The sequence below is a fragment of the Pholis gunnellus genome, assembly GCF_910591455.1.
Source record: "Pholis gunnellus genome assembly, chromosome: 9".
Lineage (NCBI taxonomy): Eukaryota > Metazoa > Chordata > Actinopteri > Perciformes > Pholidae > Pholis > Pholis gunnellus.
The window spans coordinates 11088196-11108538 of record NC_136535.1 but is presented as its reverse complement, the minus strand read 5'-3'; the positions used below and the strand labels follow the sequence as shown (position 1 = coordinate 11108538).

The 20343-nt window shown below is 41.7% G+C and overlaps 1 protein-coding gene across 1 annotated transcript in view; it reads right to left on the bottom strand.

Moving 5' to 3' along the window:
- Positions 1–20343, bottom strand: part of pitpnm3 (PITPNM family member 3) — a gene marked incomplete at both ends in the record, with an annotated part of 67156 nt that overhangs the window by 14333 nt on the left and 32480 nt on the right. Inside the window, 6 exons of the mRNA XM_079166028.1 lie at positions 277–434; positions 3742–3929; positions 4577–4699; positions 5881–6070; positions 16349–16569; positions 16720–16790. Coding sequence (XP_079022154.1) covers positions 277–434; positions 3742–3929; positions 4577–4699; positions 5881–6070; positions 16349–16569; positions 16720–16790 — 951 coding nt within the window. The remainder of the gene's footprint in view (positions 1–276; positions 435–3741; positions 3930–4576; positions 4700–5880; positions 6071–16348; positions 16570–16719; positions 16791–20343) is intronic.

Sequence of the window (20343 nt, the reverse complement as noted above, 5' to 3'; positions counted from 1 at the left end):
GTTCAAACAGATCTGATCATGTATTTGCACTGCAGTCGTCTTTAAATTAGTCAATCAAACTAACTTTGTATAGCACCTTTGATACAGGTTCGTGCAGTCGTGTGCTTTACAGGTATATGCAGACTAATAATAAGGCAGTAGAAATAGAGAGCAAAACAACTGGAGATAAAACCTGCTGTTATCTGTGAGAGCTTGTGCACACATTGTCCTTGCGTAGAGGTGTGGATGTGAAGAATTGCGCTCTGTGATATCTGTTGGATGTGTTTTGAGTCTTACCCTGGACGGCAGGCAGCACAGTGCGTCTCATGGCCAGCACAAGGCCCAAAGGGCAGCCTAGCAGGAAGCAGTCGGACACCTCAAAGTCAAATCGACCGGGATTCAACACCAGACCGGGGTTACTGCCACCACGCAGCTCCACACCTTCCTTCATCAAACTGGGGACACACACAATATAAAATGTTATCTGTCTGTTGCTCAAAGATGTTTTGTTTTTACTCTATTTCTAACAGAAAGACCATTGATTACTCACTTTTCATGTACGCACACAATGAACTGCACACCAACAAAACTATCTACGGTTACTTTTCTCTAGTCACTAACACTACAGCTGCACACGATTGGTGAAACAAACGTCAATCAATAAAACATCCTATCAGAGCCATAGAACATAAGACAGTCCTGCCTTCTCATTCAATGGCCAACCAGTCCAAATTGGTGGTTATTTCACTCTTTGGACACTTACTCTGACAGTAAATGGATTGGAGGGAGGCATATGAGGACTTTGGGAAAGTGGCTTATTAAGCAACAACGTAGTGACGGCTGGGTTGTATTTAGGATTCAAGTGCATAAGTGTGATTATGCTGCAGGCTTACTTTGAAAAGTTTTTGGGGACATGATTGAGATTGTTCATCACTTTTAAAAGCTGTTTTCAAGATGAATTAAGAACAAGTAAATGGAAATAAATAAATACAAAAACTCATCATTTTGGGGTGTAACTATTCCTTTCAAAGTCACTTTTGTATTTCGCTTTTGTTGTTAGAAGAAATCAGAAGTAATCAGAAAATGTAAATGTGCCTAATGTGCTTGCTGAAATTGGAAAGGCAAAAGTCAGTGACGCTTTTTGCTTTATCGTGAATCAATCGTAGGCTGGATAGTTTCAACACGCAGCGGTCGTTGTCGGCACCGAGCCTTTATGACTCAGCCTGAGCAGCTCTTCGCTGAGCTTTCACACAGGCTGCATCATTTCCCCATTACAGCAAGTCCCGTGTGGGGGAAAAGGATTAGCCAACAGCCATGTTTAAAAGCCAAATAAATAGTGCTTTGATTGCCTTCAACTTCCAATTGTGTTTCTTTGTCTTCTCTATAGAAACGTGTCCACTCCTTCACTTCTACCTACCATGCCATTCAGTATGTCTGTTTGTCTACAAAAATGTATCACTGCTGCAAAACATCCGCACATGTATTAACTTCCTCCAAACTAGAAAGTAGTAGTCTCTGTGTGGCTGAAGAGACAGTGAACCATTGGGGAACAGTGCATGCAGAGCAGGGATAAGCATGAGTAAACGACTGGACGACTGCATGTTCTCCACTGAATAGACTCATGTCCAATGTTAAATTATCGTCATTCACATAAAACAATGCCCGTTGTTGTAGAAAGTGACGTGTTATTTTGCTTGATTTCTTTTTTTGCAGCTACAACAACTGCAGATTTATACCAATATGTTAGATAAATATGACAAATAGTACATTGGCGCTACACCTTTACTCATAGCATCTGGAGTAGTGGTACGGAACCAACGTTATTGATAAAGTGGTTAACATGCTTTTATGAGGGATAATAGGTAAAGAAATGCATGACGTGTTTCAAAATGCCCAGCTCTCTACTGAGAGCAGCAAATAGATCTGACTGATGCCACCCTATTAACCTAAACCATTGCAAATATATTTCCTTATGGGCATTAAGAATGCATGAAGCCTTTCAGTAGCTCTGGCTGCACATAATCGTTTCTTTTTTCTGAGCACTTTAGACTAAATAGATGTCGACATTTTGTCAATTATGTCCATTTTGTCGGTTTTCTCAACCTGAGAGGTTAGTTCTATTACCGTCTATTTAAAATGAGCTAAAACACATATCCCTAACAAAGATAGACTGTAAGGACACTGAGCACAGTGAAATGAATGGTAAACATCTAGGACATCAGCACTGATGCTCGTTGCACTGATTGCAGTCTCCTGGGTCTTCATAATAAGTGTTGTGAACATTTACATCTACCATTGAGGGTCATGTGAAAAGGAGGGAACCAGACGTAGACAGCTTTCCAATAGGCCATTCTGAAAGGAGGGACCAAGAAGTGCAAAGTGCGATGTGCACCACCATGGACACTATGTGGCGTAACTGTGAATAGATGGGATCCTATCTTCAGTCACTGTGTTACAGTGATGGTTTAAGCCCAGTGGAGCGTGTGATTTGGAATGGGAACACTGGTTGCTTGAAGTGAGTCAACATGGCAGTTGTCGCCCCTCTAGGCAACCCGACCCAGCTAAATTCAGCCGCAGCGCTCGGCCTCCCACTCAAACCGGCTGGCACAGGCACAAACGGGCTATTTATAGTCCAGCAGAGGCAGGTAGGCAGGCAGGGCAGTCAAGCTGCAAATATTGATAAAGAGCAGGGCCGGGACAAGGTGACATATTCCAGGAAAACCTGGATGAGGGATGGCATGCAACATCTGGGTTATCATCTGAAACCCTAACACACTCATCAGTGATCGACAAATGCTATTTGACAGAAGTGGATGACAGAATTTCTACTCTGTACGTCTTGTTTTGCCAACTTGTGGGTGTTTGTGTGAACTAAATGTTGTTTTTGGCCAAATGTATGCAAATTTGAATGCTGTAAATCATTTATCTGGGAAATTGTGATATTTTTTTAACTAAATCCCCTTTCGCTCCAGCGTATTTACAGATTGACCAACAGAAAAATACTGTTGCTGTTGATTACATATTTGTTTGATTGTACAAAGTGCAGTTTTTCTCTCCTACCTGCTGCCATTGTTGTGAATTGAGAGTTTAGGCTTTTTCCTTTGTGTGTGTGTGTGTGTGTGCATCTGAATGTATAATGGGTATGGGCACAAAACAAAATACAACCAATGGTTTGGCACTAAGGTCAAGTAAGCTCATCCAATATCTTATCCAAAGTGTTCTTCTCTTATTTCGAGTACAACGTGTGTGCATGATTGTGTACTGTATGTATGTGCTGGTGTAAATGAGTGTGTGTGTATAAACACTATTTTGTAAGGTGAGAAATATCCAGGTTTTCCAAGTAGTACATTTGGGTATATTTCAAAGGGCACATGTAATTCTATATCATGCTATTGATGTATAAAGTGAAAAAAATTACTTTCTAGAAACTCAATTTAAAACGTGTTAATTGATAATAATAATTAACGGAGAGGAGTGCGTGTTTGTGGTAAATCCAGCAAATACCTGAAAAATCTGAGTTCTTAACCTCGGTGATGCAAAATTGTATATAAAATTCCAATACAACCATAAATCCTAAAAAATAAATCCTACTTTTTTTTTTAACATTGCCCATAATTACCTAATACATCTAGAACTATTAAATGGATAGGTACCTTGGTATAAACAGCATGTCAAGATCTTTGACAGCAAACAAACTAATATTGTCTCACAGTACATATTGTCGACCCTTTAGTGCGGATATATTCATGCGTACTGTCCCACCTTGAAAAAAAGCTGTGCTGGCCCGTGGACGTGGTGTCGCCATCATAGGAGTCGCTCTGCTTACGGCTGAGCGGCGGCCCGCTCTGGCCGTGCCCTTCATTGGGGGCGGAGATATCGATGTTGCTTTTACTGAGCCTCTTGCTAGAACTCAGATCCGGACTGGACTCCCCGAGTAGGCCCGAGTTATCCTGAGAGGAAGGAGGAGAGTGTGCAACATACTGAAAAGCCTGATACACTTAAAAGGAGTGGGTTCACCAGGAAGTTACACATAATCAGATGGGAGTTGATTCCCATAGGTGAACCCTACCTGTGCAAGAGTGGATCTGTAAAGATGTGAGTGGATTGCAAGGGGGAGGAGAAGAGAGGGAGGGGGCAACAGACAGAAAGAGGGGATCACGCGACGCTTAGCAGGCGGAAAAAAGGACAACAAATGACAAGCTGCCTCAAGAGTTCAGCTCAAATATTATGATGAAAATGTTACAGGCATACAGCAGGAACTGCTGCTCAAATCATCCAGAGGAAACAAGTGGTGATCCACACGCGTGACATTTGTAAAAGTGACATTACAGTGACATTTGTAAAAGCTGTGTCTTGATAAAGGCGTCGTGCTGAAAAACTGACTGAAATAGCAGAGGAGACTGTCTCCGTTTGTTTACTAAGGCGGACTAGGGGTGCCACTGGTGCACTCTTGTAGTAATCAACTCCACCGACAAAATAAAACACAAGCATGTAACATGTTGCATTTGCAGTGATCTCTTAATGATGTATCACCAGTAAAGTGCTCTTTCTCCACCATCGCCAACATGTTGTTACCACTGTAACAGTGAGTTCCTACCTTCAGGCTCTCGGTGCTGTTGTTCTTGCTGCTGTTGTTGGGGCTGCCAGGCCTCTGGTGGTTGCTAAAGCACAAAGCGTCGAAGCACAGCACGCCTCCCACACAGTCGCCCATCAGGCACACCTGCTCGGAAAAATAGATTATTTAGACAGCCTCCACATATGGTGCACTGATTCAGTGAAGGACATAACAGGAGGACATTGGGGAGGCGTGTGAATGGAATTAAAAAAATGAGAAAACAACATATTTCACTGGTGCAGCAAGGCATGACACCCGCAGCGTCGCAATTCTAGATTATATACAAATAGGATACAGTATGTATTACATATATATTCCCTTCACGAAGAGAAACCTACTCTGTGTTTTCCTCCACAGTATTGTTCTGGAGCTGATTCACCACAATTCCCAATTTATTTGAATGTTTTTTCAGCTATGAGCAGCTCCTCCATTTTCAATGTGCATTGCATTGAAAGACGCCAATTGCACCCTTACAAATTGAGGTTTTTTTCCCTGCCGTGTCAGAACATATCATTCAGACTGTAATTACAAACAGTCAATTTGGAAAAACGGTTCATGTAGGCCTCTGAGTTGTAATTCCAAGTAAGACGTAAAAACCTTTTGAAGCTAATAATAGCAGTACAATAGAGTACAGAAACACATCATTTACTAGCTTTAGCACTTCTATGCTACGCAAGCTGCTGAGGTTATCCTGAATGTATGCTGCTTTTGCAGTGACTAAAGACCTACCAAGTTCTACAGGGACAGTGTTGTTCCTTCATTTTATAGCCTTTTACACTGTGATCTGTAGGCTTCAGCTTCTGTCTCTATCTTTTTAACCTTTTCGTTTCCTCTGCTGAATTAGTTTGAAATCCTTGATATATCCGTCGAACACATTCTGTCTGCTGCTCTCTGAAATCCATTTTATTTTTATTTTTTTTTTAAATTAGATAACATTTATTCAGGGAGTGAAGTAAGTAAATGCGTGGGCTCCATTGTAGCTCTGGCTTAGCAACGGGTCAATGGTCAACAGTCTTCTCACAGATCATTACCTCACAAGAAAAAGCAGCTCGTTACCAAGAGCCTAGTAGTCGTTATGTACAAGAGCATGAAATGTGGTCCGCTTAAACAATAGACATCTAGAGCCCTCTAAGGGCCTGAGCTGCCAGAGATTACACAGCCCCCTCAAAAGCAATCTTGAATTCCTTTGACAATCATTGACTTCAATCAAAGTGCCTACAGCTCAATATTCAATGAGGAGAGGCTAGAGTCCTCTCTTCTCCAACTAGAAGATGTTTTAGACTGACCTGACCCGTGAATCCCTGGCCGTCCTCTGACTGCAGGAAGCTGTGATAGACCTGGTTGGCTCGGGCGATCACGGTGGCCACGGCATCCTGGTAGCGAGGTGAGACGATGGCGAGGAGGGGGAGAGCAGCCAGGGGCAGGTGGTCCACGCTACTGGACACGCAGCTCTCGTCATAGCTGTATGGGTTCAGACTGGAAGAGAAAAAACAAGGGTGACTATGGGGGAAAGGGTACAGTAGGAATAAATCCAACAGGTTGAATAATCATTTCACATCTCAAACAAAGCCCTTTGGGAGTTTTTCCTTACAACTTTGTAAAATGGTAGTCACTCGTTTCTAATAAAGAGTAAAATAAATGGAAGCTTAGATTATTTATACGCGACCGCTTGTCTTTCCTAAATGTATTAATGTCTCATCCAATCTGTTCTTGATCTTACTGGAAGCATGGCTTTCCCACAATGCTACTGTGTGTGATTGTGTGTGTGTGTGTGTGTGTGTGTGTGTGTGTGTGTGTGTGTGCATGCGTGCGTACACATACAAGATAAGGAGAAGAGGGATGTTATCTCAAGAAATAAAACACAAGCAAACCTGCACAGGTATCAGCAATGAGAGCAGAGTATTTGGGTCTTTACTGCTGTGTAGACATTAATGGATGTGTGTGTGTGTGTGTGTGTGTGTGTGTGTGTGTGTGTCACAATGACAGACACGGAACCAGCGAGACGTTTCCTGTGATACTGTGGGGTAACGGTAAAAGATGGCATTGCTCACCCTGTCATCGTTCATCAGATGCTCTGATTACAGGAAGAAGCATGCAACGCCACATCAAGGCTGAAATATGTCAGGACCAATGGGCCCCTCACTACACAGAAGGGCACAACCTCTGTGCAAGTAAAAGGGCTGACAGTTCTGATGTAGCACTGACACAAAATGTATATAATGCAACACTTTGGGAAGGACACAATTGTCTGAAAGACACTGCTTAGATTGAAAGATCAATAATAATTTCAACTCGGTTTGGCTTAACACCAAAACTGAGAGCAAGGAGAGGAAATGGGTACTAGGCTCTGCCTTCCAACAACTTTAAAACTGTTTGCCATTTTTCTTTTAGTCAACAAGTCCCATGAAAAGACCAATTTGAAAACTGTCTCTCAATACCGTCAAACTACCATAAACTGTCCATGTCCCTCAGGCCCAATGCCCATTTGCTAAATAAGATTTGCTATATATAAGATATATCAGGCTTTTAATATACAGGAACAAGTCAGAAAAGCTGATACATTTATTGTAGGTTTATGCATTTTCATGGAATGTATTGAAACAAATATAAATACAGAATATCACCAGCCAAGTCAGAATGAAAAAGTTGTTAACGAGCAGTTAGCTCACACATTGGGGCTAATTAGCTAATGACCAACACCTGGGCCCAGTGGGCCTGTCCTCATCTGGCTCTGCACACTTTCTGATTATACCCGCGTTCACCCGGCTATGACGTGTCAAAATGTCTGCCTATTGTGCCAATATCCCAGCAAAGGAACAAACGAGTTTGTGCACCATCTATGTAAGGACACGTTTCTCCCGTTCTGGGAACAACTGGGGCCAGAGCAACATAATGTTCTTTCACTGATTGTGAATGTCCCGTTGTAAATTCAGATTAAGCCATTTACTTGATTGCTTTACACTGATTGCATGATAGTGCAAATCTTCTCATTACATTGCTATTTTCAGCGCCGACACGCTTTGAATTATCCAGATAAAACTTCTTCTAAAAAAAAAAATCCTCCAGCTCCATTATCTTCGCTATTTTTTTCTTTCCTAATCCCCATCAGCCATTATTTTGTACCACCGCATGTTCATAGCAGACATTGCCTATTTTGGTTGCAACTGCAACACAGTGTTCACCAGTCAGTCTAGTGGATAAAGCCACCTACACAATCCCCTCTGCTGACACAATAGCAGTGACAGATCTGTGTTGAAGGGTGATTATTTACATCAGCCAGCAGAATAAATGGATTGAAAAATGTCTAAGTCCCCGATACCATCCGGCGCATGCTCGACTTGCTCCTCCGACCTGGGCGATATGGTGCACATGTTACGTAGTTGTCCCTCATCAGTCACTTCCTGGCAAAAGACTACAGAGACGATCAGCAACAGATGAGCGCTCAATATTTGAAATGGCTAAAAGTGCTTACTACGAGGTCCTCATTTATAAGATAAACTATAAACTAGTCCACAACTTGACCACAATTTAAACAAATGTAATCAGAGTGTACAAACTTAATTCTTAATTAAATCTTCTTTAATTATAGTCAGAGAACTCCACATTGTTACTGTGATTATCACCACTTCAATTACAAGCACAATTACATGAGTATAGAAAAATGACATTGTTTACATGGGCTCTGAGTTTGTTTTATTGCCTTAATCACAAAACTGTTACTGCTGTAACTAGAGGAACATGTCAATGAACTGAATGGCAGCAGGGCAAAACATGCTTGACAAAACTATACGCTCAACCTGCAACCTGTATTGGGACCCAGCTCCGTATGGACGCTGCTCCAGAGAGCAGCTCTTTGAGACAGATTCCACGGTTTGAGCCGCTTCCACGCAGATTTGTACTGAAAAGAGGGAACCTCTATAATACATTCTGTGTCACTGGAACGGTGCTGCACACATGTTATTTGCATAACAAAAGTGTCACTTCCTCCAGAGATGCTGCTGTGTGAAATATTCAGCTCAGGCAATTCGAGCAGAGAGATGGCAACATATTGCTCCAAGACGAAGATTTTCTGCTCCTAATTTAAACCACGTTGATTTTTTTTTATCAGGTGCCTGTTTATTGAGTTTTGACGAACTGGAAATGAGAAATCCCAACATCCCAGCTGAGTGCCACTCAGGTCCAAGCTTTGAAGTCGCCCCGGCCTTGATCTTATTAGATTCTTGTTAATAACTGCTGCTCACACACACTCTCCCCAAAACACATGCTCACTGAGAACTAAAAAAAAAAAAAAAAAAAAGCTTCTATTAATATTCCAAACACAGCTCTGCCTCTAAACAGGGTTCACAAGTCACAGAAGAGGAACAGAGGTTTAACACCAGCTGCACTACTCAACAAATGCAAGGTGAGACACTCATTATTTGTGTTGCATAATTACTTGATTATGCAAGCTCTTGTTAGCACTATTAAGACGGAGCAAACACTGTTTTACAGGCAAAGGAGCGCACATAAATGATTTGTTTGTTTGTGTGGACTGCCGGCTATTCTCTGTTCAGAATCGATGGTTCCTAATTAATTTGAGGAGATCATAATTATCTTTTTCTACACAAACATGTGCTTCTGAAAAGGTTGCTCCACCAAACCATCAACATTCCATCTGCTTAAAGACTAATTAATCTTAATAGACCTAACTCTAACTTCCTTTAAAATGCTGTTGATCAATACAGTCGCAGCTGTGATTTCAAACATGTCGTTTTAGACGGAGCAAAACTGCATCGGGGTATTCTATATGATTGTATATTTTAATTAGTTGAGAGCACGTGTTCATCCAAAATATATATATGTATATACATATACATCTATATACATATATATTGACTAGTGCGATTAATTGTTATTGTTGCAAAGTTCAATAATGAATTCAAAAGTAGTGTAGTACTGCTATATGAACAAAAGGGCAATTAACTTTATCTTCATGTGTGTAATAGATGCAATTTGAAATATACACCTTGAAAACTGCAAACCTATCTACTTTTTTTTTTAAATGTTTGTTAAATTCTCAGTAGCGATAACTAAATGATATGTTTATTATACATATTCCAAACAAAAACACGTTAAATTGTTTGATTGCATGATCTACTTTAATTGTGAAGAGCATGAAAACACAGACACACACAAACACAGCTGTTCACTGCTTGCTGCCTGGTTCTTGTGTTAAAAATCTCCGCTTAATAATTACAAAAATAAAACTGTGTTAACGCGCAATAATATAATTGTCGGCGTTAATTAATGAATGCGTTAACGCGATAATAACGCGTTAACTTGCCCAGCACTAATATTTACATATCTCATGATGTGTTCAATGATGTGCACTTATGTGACACATCAATACGACCTCCGCTTGCATAAAAAGCCTAATTTGTTGTTTTGTTTTGGGCCACATAGTTGACTTTAGATTGGTTGTCAGGTTATCATTCATCCTAATGCTTTACAGTTTATTTCTTCTCCAGTAATTACTATGTTATGTTCTCTAGAAACACTGTCAAAGACTCCTAAAGGCAGAGTAATAATTACCATATTATCCCATACTGAGAGACGTATAAGTCTTCCTCTGGGTTTCATGGTAATGTGATGATGGGAGAGATCCATTACCAACATTGGAGGGAAGATAAGGCCAAGTGAGCCGATTAAACCTCGAATCAACCTCATCTCACGCAGCATAACCTTGAGACGGACTCTATTATGCTGCCCCGCCACCCTCTCGCCATATATCGTCAAACTGAAAACTCTGAAATCTGTCCGATTCCTGCTTAATTGCTCTCCCTGGCTTAGCACTGCAAAAGTTTGCACAGTTACAATGAACAGCGATGGGCCTCTGCAGAGACTTCTTAATTAGGGAGAGGGCCTAGAAATAGCAGCGGCATGTCCTCAGCCACCAATGGCCAGAATAATGAGTCTATATCTCCCTGAACCGAGGTCACTATCTGAGCATACGGACAAGAGCACGTCGTCCTCCTCCGTCTCCTCGCCCTGATAGAAAACTGATCCGGTAACGTGACAATAAATCTACTGAAAAAAATAACCCATTTTATTCTTCTCTCCTGCTGTTAAGATGAAGTTTTCAAAAGTTGAAATGTTTATTTCTCTTCAGACTGTGACAGGAAAATCAATTCGGGAGCCTTTTCACCGTCGCTGTTAATTGGACGTGCTCCGACTGTTTTTGTGTGGGATGCATTTGTGCGAGTGTGTTTATGGATTACATGCGTGTGTTGTTTTGACACCCAGCTCCTAGCCAGCACTCCCAGGTACGTTCATTAGCAGGCAGAGCTAATGATGAGCACTCAGAGCCTTTGGGAGCACAGCAGGCTTTGCGCACAAATGGCAACAAGGACAACACAAGCTGAGGAACATGCTCATTCTCTCTGGGGACATCCTGCAGTACAAGAGGAATTATGAAGCACTGAGGCAAAAGTGGTTTGTTTATGTGAAAGTTTGTCTTCAAGGCGCGAAGAGGTTTTGCCACCTCCGTCCCGTGGTGTGATTTTCAGCCAAGCTGTTAGCTGGAATGAGAGTGAATTACCCACACAGCAGCAATTCCTTCCCGAGGGGCTGCCTACTCCTCTGTTTATGTTGACATGCAAATAAATGAGGCTGGGCACACCCACAAGTTCAACACTGTCATTAGAGCAAACTGTTAACTGGCAAAAGTATAGTTGAACAAAATGTTGTGTAGAGCTGTAAAAAAAGAAATATCCTCTTCTCATTGTTTTCAGGAGATTTTCAACAAGCTGTTAATTAACTGGTTTTCTTTAATATTAGGTCTCACTTTGCATAGAAAATAGGGCTAGACCAAGATATTGGTGGAGTTCAGTGCAAGACATTGCAGTACAGAAATGCCCAACTAGGTCTGAGATCATTTACAACCAGTCAGCAGTTTTTCTAGCAGACAGCACTGACATGTTGATTTTTACACTGTAAAATGTCGCACATGGTATATATTTCAAGATTTGTGTCACGTGTCATATGTCAGCCGGTATATTATAACGATATATATAATATTAACTCTGAAATATCAATATCAGTATAACTGCTCAAAAATCCATTATCAGTCGGGCTGTAACAGGAACATTACATTATTGTGAAAAATGTTAAAAAGGATTTATAAAGGGATAATGAATAAACAAAAAGAGACCTTTTGTCAAGGGATGTACCATGTATAGCAAATGATTATACAGTTCAGTCTTGTTAGGCACTGCTCTCATACGAGGAATAGACTGGGAGAACCATGGTTGGACTACCGAATGGTCCTACCGGGCTGAGGTCCACAGGTAGCTGTTATAAACTTTGCATTTTTTGTCACACAGTCAAAGGGCGTAGTCATTCCTACCAATAACAGAGCCCCAAAAAACGTTTGGTTAATGTGCTTTTGTGTTGTAGTGGTTAATGGAGTGTATTTAGTCATGTTTTTCTTTGTGTAAGTAATAGTGAGTACAACAACTTGTCTAATTGGTCCAGTATTGATCCTGTGCTGCAGATGCAATTGTGCAGTGTCAATGTAACTTTGCATCCACTAAAAGTGCTTGTTTTATGCCGCTGACAAACTCAGATTGTTATTATAAGTGTCTGACAACATTATGGAAAGGAGGAGACGAGAAGTGAGTTGAACCAGCTGCTGCAAGGCTGTGAAACATGGGAGACTGGTGGTGTTCCTGTGGGTGCTTAGATCCTATGAGCACCACAGAGGAAGAATGTGTTTAAGAGTGAGACCTGTTGCTGCCCGACATTCAGATTTCAGACGGGGACTTCTCCTTGAGCGGGATTTCGACCCAATAACAAAGAGACCGGTTCGAGTTAAGGGGAAGGAAAAACATTTTATTTTCTTCTCTGCAGGTTCCTTTCTATTTTGTTGACACTTATAATATCAATCCTAGCCTGTCGGTGGCAAAAACCAGCACGTTTAGTGAAAATTTATGCTGCGCAAATACCCTTGAAGCCCATTTTGTGGCTGCCGGTTGCTGCGCTCTCGCTCAATACTGGACCATTTTCAAAAATTGTTGTCCACATTAGTCACTGAGACACAAAAACATGGGGAAATAGGTTCCAGACTGAAAAATACCAAAGTTACCCTTTAAGAAACGGAAACATGAACATTCACTCTTAGTAAAGTCAACAATAGCTTAGCACATGAGGAGGATGCTTCTATACATACATCATTACGGGCTGATGCCTGTTAACTCCCCAAGGAGCATCTTTATCGAATGTGCTCCCTGAACTGCACATCCCCATTACTGTAGCTTGTATACTTCTTCTGTGTGTTTCTTTTTATACATTTCGTCCTCCATTTTCAACCCAATTTATTTTTCTTACAACATAGTTTATTGGTTGCAGCCTTATTCTAAAATACAATTCATTTTCCACTCTACATGCAAATTCTTATACTATTATATATATCAGGACAGCGGAGTCGCTGCCCATCTTTCGGCGCAGGCTGAAAACTCACCTCTTCAAGAAGTGCTACCCTGAGCCTTCCACTTAGCACTTATTGTATTTGTTTGTTTCTGCACTGTACGTTTGCTCTGGTTTATGCTCTTAGATACTTGTTTAGCAAAGGATATGACCTTATGACTTCTGGTGACTCGTAGTTCTCTTGACTACTGATGTTGAACACACTTATTGTAAGTCGTTTTGGATAAAAGCGTCTGCTAAATGACTGTAATATAATGTAATGTAATATATTATACTTGGGTCAAGCAAGGATTGTATGAGATTGGTAGGACCCATTCAAATACATCAAGTTAAGGCCAGTTTACTGACTAGATTGGCTGCCTAAGAATGTGGAAAGGTTCAAATTATTGAAGAAAAACAACAACAAAATGCAGTGTAAATTGTATTTTGAGGTTATAACAACAAAGGCTATGATAACAAAAGTCTACAAATGGACAAATAAAACCCCTGCAGGAAGCAGGGTTTTGATATGAACGGGTCTTTTTTCATTGTGTATGTGTTCATGTGTGTGTTTGCGTCCACAGTCGAGACATGCTGCAATAACTCAGCTCTGCTCGACTCCCATGAGCAGTTGCTGTTTTTAATAATTCACCTCTGGATGTGGTGGTAGGTAAGCGGACGTCAGGCTGTCGAGCAGCTACAGAACTCAAATCTCTTTACACTCGTCTTGCTTCCAGTCACTGCCTCACTCTGCCTAACGTCAATCACAAAAACCAGACAGAAGCCTCGACTTGGCTGCCAAACACATTCTCTCAGTCTCGGTGATTAGTGACACTTCAGACAAAAACATCCTCTGCATATAATTGGAGAGCAGCGAAAACTAAGTGACGCTGTCAAAGATAAAACTGGTCACCACTGGGACATGTGGCATTGAATGTGAAATGAAATCATTAGTCACGCTTCAGCAGTTCTCTGCACAGGCAGCAGACAAGAAAAAAGCAAACGCACCTCCCAGCAAGAAATCAGACCTGTGACTTTTAATGGAGATAAAACTGTTTAATTTATTATAAGGGAAGAATCATCTACTGACTGCTGTTCATCACTGAGGTACTACCATCCACAATTAACTCCAACTTTGAAATCGACACCACAAATGTAACCTGAATACGAAGTAGTAGTAGCTGATTATGTAAACCGATAACTACACACATTCCTTGCAGAGGCCTCAGGATCAGTGGAAACTGTATAATGTCATTTAGTCATTCATGTTGCCGCCTCCAGGACTTAAGGGGAGAATTAACAATTAAAGACAACAGCATTTAAAAAGGTTACGAATTAAATATTCCACATGGCCACATGCTCGCAGGGGCTGAGAAATGTCTTCAGCATACTAATTCACATTGCACTCTGTATTTGGTCAATATCTTTTCGTCGATTGACCTTCACTACCTTAGCCATCCCGGCATTTTTTCCTCTATGCTAATTTTTGCAGGCGTGCATTCATATTGGACAGATTCCTCAAATAACCCCTGAAACAGTCCTGCGTACTCCGTTGATTACTGCCTGACGGTAATTAAGGCTGTCTCTAAAACTAGTGAGAATGTCGGTCGAATACAGAAACATAACAGGAGACTAGAAAACGTAAAGACAAATTATTAAGGGAAGCGGTGGAGCCTAAGTACCATGTCAAATATATTTTTTAAACCGATCAGTTTGAAGCGTACGATAGTCCTTTTTCACAGCATACGTTTTGAATTATTGTAGGAAAAGAACAGGTGTTACGAATAACATTAACTAAGCCATGACAGTGTGACAGTGATGCACAGTAACAGAACCCTGAAACTGAAGCTGCTGAATGGAATTCAGACATCATCAATTTACTTGTTCACACCTGCGTTTTTCCTACCCGGAAAAGAAAAAATAAGCAGAGGCGCCAAAGACTCACATTAGTCGTCTAATTCATGCTCACTCACCAGCTGACTAACTTCCAATCACGTTCACGCAGATGGACAGCACGGCCAAGCAGACCTGACGCTTCCCACTTAGGACTCTGCTTATTCCAACACCGTTCCTTCGTCCAACATCGTCCTCATTATGTGTGTTTTTGTTGTTGTTGATTTAAAAATGTTTATTTAATACGTTTTCCTTGTCGCCGCTCTGATTCTTTGAGAGCTCCCTCTAAGAGCAAAGCCTTTGCATCGAGTCTCATACTGGTCGTTTACTTGGCGTGTCTCTGGCTGAACTAAGCAGATGCTTAAGCAGTGCTAATTCATCCGTCTCTCCACACAACTTAACTCTTAACTTCTCCCAAGAGTAACTACGCCGATAAGCAGCCATTTGAAGTAGCCACTCACAGGGTGTTGCAGCCGATAACGGCAGCTTTAGTGTCACTGAAATTATCCATTTTTCTCCCTGTTACATGAAAGCGTCAGAAGAAGGCAGCAAAAGCTGTTTTTATAGAGAAGGCATAAAAATGAGTGTCATAAAGTCTCGCTCACAGCCCATCCGTGTGTTTGCGTTCATTAATGGTTAGTTGTTAGCTAGCTAGAGTAACTGTTTTTTAGCACACGTTATTCCTCTGGCATGTTTTGGGAGTTCCTGAACATCTTCAGATGCAGCAGCAGCATGTTGTTTTGGGAAAACTATGACAGATTCAGTTAGATTTGTGATCTGGCTGAAGGAGACACATATACAGACGGGTGACAGATTAAAGGAAATAACCATTATTCATCTTATATACCGAGCCCCAAGATACCTTGATTGAATTATGGGGGCAACTACCGGTTGTTCTTTTCATAAACCTGTGACTGTGAGAGTTAACGGTGTGCAACAGGTGTTTCCTTCTTTTCTCTTGAACATGTTTACATGCTTTACTGTTCGAAAAACACATCTGACTATACCTGTATTCACCCTCTGTCTGAAACGCTCTATTCTGCACAGCCTGCTCTGATCGGTCAGCGTTTTCTGGTCTTCCGCATTTGTGCTTTTGTCGTCTTCAAAGCGTGACTGCGGCCGAAGTTCAGCGACCTTTCTACCAGGTGACTGCATAGTTGTGACATCACAACCGTACATAAATCCTGACTGCTCGTTTGAAAGGCAGTTTCTGAATACGGGTTGTGAGCATTTCTCCGTGGATTGAGCATTATATATTTAGCACCTAGAACTGCTTTATAACGAAAATTCTTCAATATGGGTCATTTCATTTGTCTGCAGTGTGTATGTGGTCAAATTTAAACAAAAGTCTTTCTCCAGATATAGGAGACACTTGAAATGACAAGTGTAAACCGGGCCAGTTCTGGCGACAGCACTCACTTGGACACCAGCGAGAAGGCCTCGGCACACACAGCCAGACACGGCACCAGCTTGATCTTGACGTGTTCGGCGACGGCCTGGAAATGCGCCTGCGTCACCTTCTCCAGCACCGAGGCCAGCGTGGCCACATCGCCAGTCTTTGTGCTGGGGTCTCCGCCTGCTGTGTCCAAGATGTTTCCTCCATGCACCACCAGCAGCAGCACATGCGTCTTACATTTCCTCTGCAAAAAGGGTTCAGGTAAAGAAAAAAGAGACTTAAAAGAAGGGAACATCCTGTAAGGCCACATATCAGCAAGACAAATAACTGGGTACTTCTACATGTTCTTGGGCTGCTGGTGGATGAACTGAGAGGCTGTTCATAATGATCCTACCTCTGTATCCTCCAGTCCTTCAATGCTGCTCTGAGGGGCACAGCGTGGACCACCCAGCTGGTAGAGACCCTCTGTATTGGATGAGTAAAGGGTAGAAGCAGGAAGTGGCAGGAAGGAAGGAAAGAGGGAAGATAAAGAGGGAGAAAATGTGAAAGAAAGGGTCACTGCAGGAGCCACTTTATCCAGATGCACCAAGCAAAAATGGATATTGATCGGTGAATAAGGTCAATATTACTAATGCCTCTTCATTACTCTTCATTCGTACTCCAAACTGGGTGACGGGTCTATGTACCTTTAGGCTCAAATGTCATAAGCATAAGATTCAGAAGTCAATACAGACAGTTAACAGCAGGAGCGTGGTTGTTTTTCTGCTGCGGCATCTACAGCCGTCACATGCGATTGGATTTTGACCTCTTTGATGCAGAAAACAATGGACTTCTTTTCTAGAGTAAAAAAAAAGATGAAGGGATGGGGACATTTTCATCCCAACTGTGACGACTGGAAGCATCTCTCCCTCTCACTCTCTCTGTGTGTGCGGCTCAGCATTTCATGGGCACCTGGCCAAACTCATTACCCTCTCCGGAAGCTTCTGCAGGCTGTGTCATCCTATTCCCGAGCTCTCTCCTGTCTCTCTTACTATTTTGTCTCTCCAGGCTCAAGGCAGGGCTCTGTGTTTATTTGGCTTCCTCGTCTGGGACCGCCTGTCATGGGAGGCTCACACAGATTCACGCACTGTCATTTCCCTTCTACTCCGCTCCCAGCCCACAGCCTGCCTCCGACTGCCTGCTTGTCTGGAACAGCTCAGCACACACAAGGGACTCAGCACACTGCACTATTTTGGTCACAAAGTAAAAGAAAATCAATGGAGGAAGGTTTTCTTTTTTTCTGAAAGAGGGAGGTTGGGCAGAAAAGTTCCTCCGAAAACCGTGTTAAGAATTTTAGGGGGAAAACTGTGTGGTTTAATTTGACAGCGAGCAGATGCTGAGAAATGAAGCCAACCCGGAAGTGCCAAAAACTGCAGTTCCTCAGATGGCTGGCTCCAAAAGTGAGTTAATCCCCAGAGACCCCCATGTTAAGATGACCATCTTTAAAGCACAAATACACATGTTTACAGCCTGGTATAAAAAATAATTTTGCAGAAGGTACATTTTTATATAACTCACCCACTTTAATCATATAAAGGCTTAAAGTTAATAACTAAGGGAGTGGCCGCTTTGAGTGACAGGTGGTTGCCGTACCAGGTCGATACCTCTTTGCACATTTTTGAATTAGCTGTGTCGTCACTGCCAAGGTGGCGACAGCCAGAGAAACACTTTGAGCTTCACAACGGTTCCTTAGAAATCTATGGATGACGTCACGGAGACTAGGTCCATATTTTATACAGTCTATGAGAAAAACTCCAGTTTACTGTAAACTGCAACAATTATTAGTTTGATTAGTTGACAGAAAATGAATCGGCAACTATTTGATAAATAATGGATTATTTAAGTAATTTCTTAAGCAAAAAACAGCCAAATATTCTCTGATTTCAGCCTCACCAATCTGAGTGTTTCTGTGTTTTATCATTGTAAACTGAATTGTTTACCACTTATTTAATCTGGGACATGTTTTAAAACTATTTTCTGATCCTTTAATTAAAGACTAAGCAATTTATCACATTTTTCAAAAATGATATGTGATATTTAACAGGGGTTAAAGTCAAGTCACATATAAATCTCATGATTTGACTACGATGTCCGAAAATCAAGTCCAAGTCTTAAATGTTATCTTTATTTTCTGCTGCTCTGCCAAACACACCTTTCCCTCCAATTGCGCAGTATGATTGGCTGCTCTCAGATATATTCAAAATATTTCTGTGCACACAATGGGGCAATGGCCCTTTTGCCACTTTCTACCCCCCCCCCCTTCTTCTGGCGCACATGCTCAGATTACACCCATATTCGAACTCAACCTTGATTTTTATCTCAACTACACACCTGTAAAGTTTCATGACTGCACGTTGCATGGTTGTGATGATATTGCGGTGACAAAATCTGTCCTCAGACAGACACTTAAACACCGAGCAAAGTAATGAAAACCGACTCTGTGGTAGTTCCTGCTACAGTAGGTGTCTCCAGGGCCACGTTTTGTCATGATGACACACACAGACTCACAAGGTGAAAACAATACCAGTGTGACTGCCGCAGCTGGTATCATTTTATGTGGGCAGAGGGCACTTTAAGTTGAGACCAATCTTCAAGAAATAGCCATTTGATCATTTTCACACTGACAAAATCCCCTGAAACAGCATGGCATGACACTCTTGACAGAACATTTTTGTTATTTTAGGAGGGTTGGAGCAATGCCTTAGAGCAGAAGGCTGGACTAAATTGTATTGCAAGTTTCACAGACTGCAATTCCTGTGGCTGATTGAGTGAAATATGATTTCTCTAATTTGGGGGACGGGAAACGTTGCAGCTACATCCAATGTAGTTTAGCTTTCTGACGCTGCAAGACACATCAAGTTTATTGATCATGAATCACTTGTACCTCAATCTTTAAAGCCAGACATTCTATTAATTAAGAGCAATAAAAAGGTATGCAATTGTTTTATCATAGAATGCACAGGATAAGACAATAATAGTGTATTCAAGCACACACTCAAACACAACCAATATCAAAAGCCCTGCATCTCACACATAGCATTGTTCGAAAAAAATGTACTGGCTGCCAATCTGCAGCAAACAGCTGCGTTCAGCAGATTGTAGGATAAACTGTCAGAGGAAATAGCAGAGCTTCGCTCACCTCATCATTTGTGAGAGCAGCACACATGCTGTGCTGCTCGTGAATCCAACGATAAGTAGCCTAAGACATTTGTCTGATATTGGAGGGAAGTCACAAAATCATCTTTTTGCTTGGCTCGGCTCAGTGGTATAAACCGGCTTAGTGCGGTTACTGGGTCGATTTCCGTTTTTACAATTCTAACAATCCGTCGGCTTTTCTTATTTACTTTCTCTGAGCATCCTCTCAGAGGTCTGAGTCCTGCCAGTCAATATGTACTTCATGAAGCTTAGAGGTATTTAGCAACTCTTGATCTGCGCTCATTCTCCCCCTACAAACAACCTAACCTAGAAAACTCCCTGTGGAAAGTTAACAACAATGCCGTAGTTCAGCAGCAACCGTGGCCATTTCCAGTGGCTTAAAGCCCAGTCAGGCGCACACTCACTGCAGGTACACACAGTGCATCCGTTATCATACTGCAGTCTGAGGTAATTCTTGACTTGTGTTCGAGGGAGAGGAAGAGAAAATTGACCCCAGAAAGAGGGTTGTGAAGATGAAAGGGCTCTACAGAGGAGTCTACTAGAGCCGAATGAGAGAGGATGAAATATTGATCTGTTGATCCAGGTTTGTACCCTCTTGTTTGTCATTAATATAAATTGTAATTATCCCATAAAACTAGGGGATGTCTCTTCTTTTCTCCAGCATGCAAAGTATTTTTTTTCACCATCACACATATGGGAGATGGCAGATGGGAGAAAACAAGAGCAGGGGAATGAGAGGGAGATGCAAAAAATATTACATTCATCATCGGGAAGATTGACGACAGATTTGTATCTTCCCAGGGAGTATGAAAATGGCAAAATG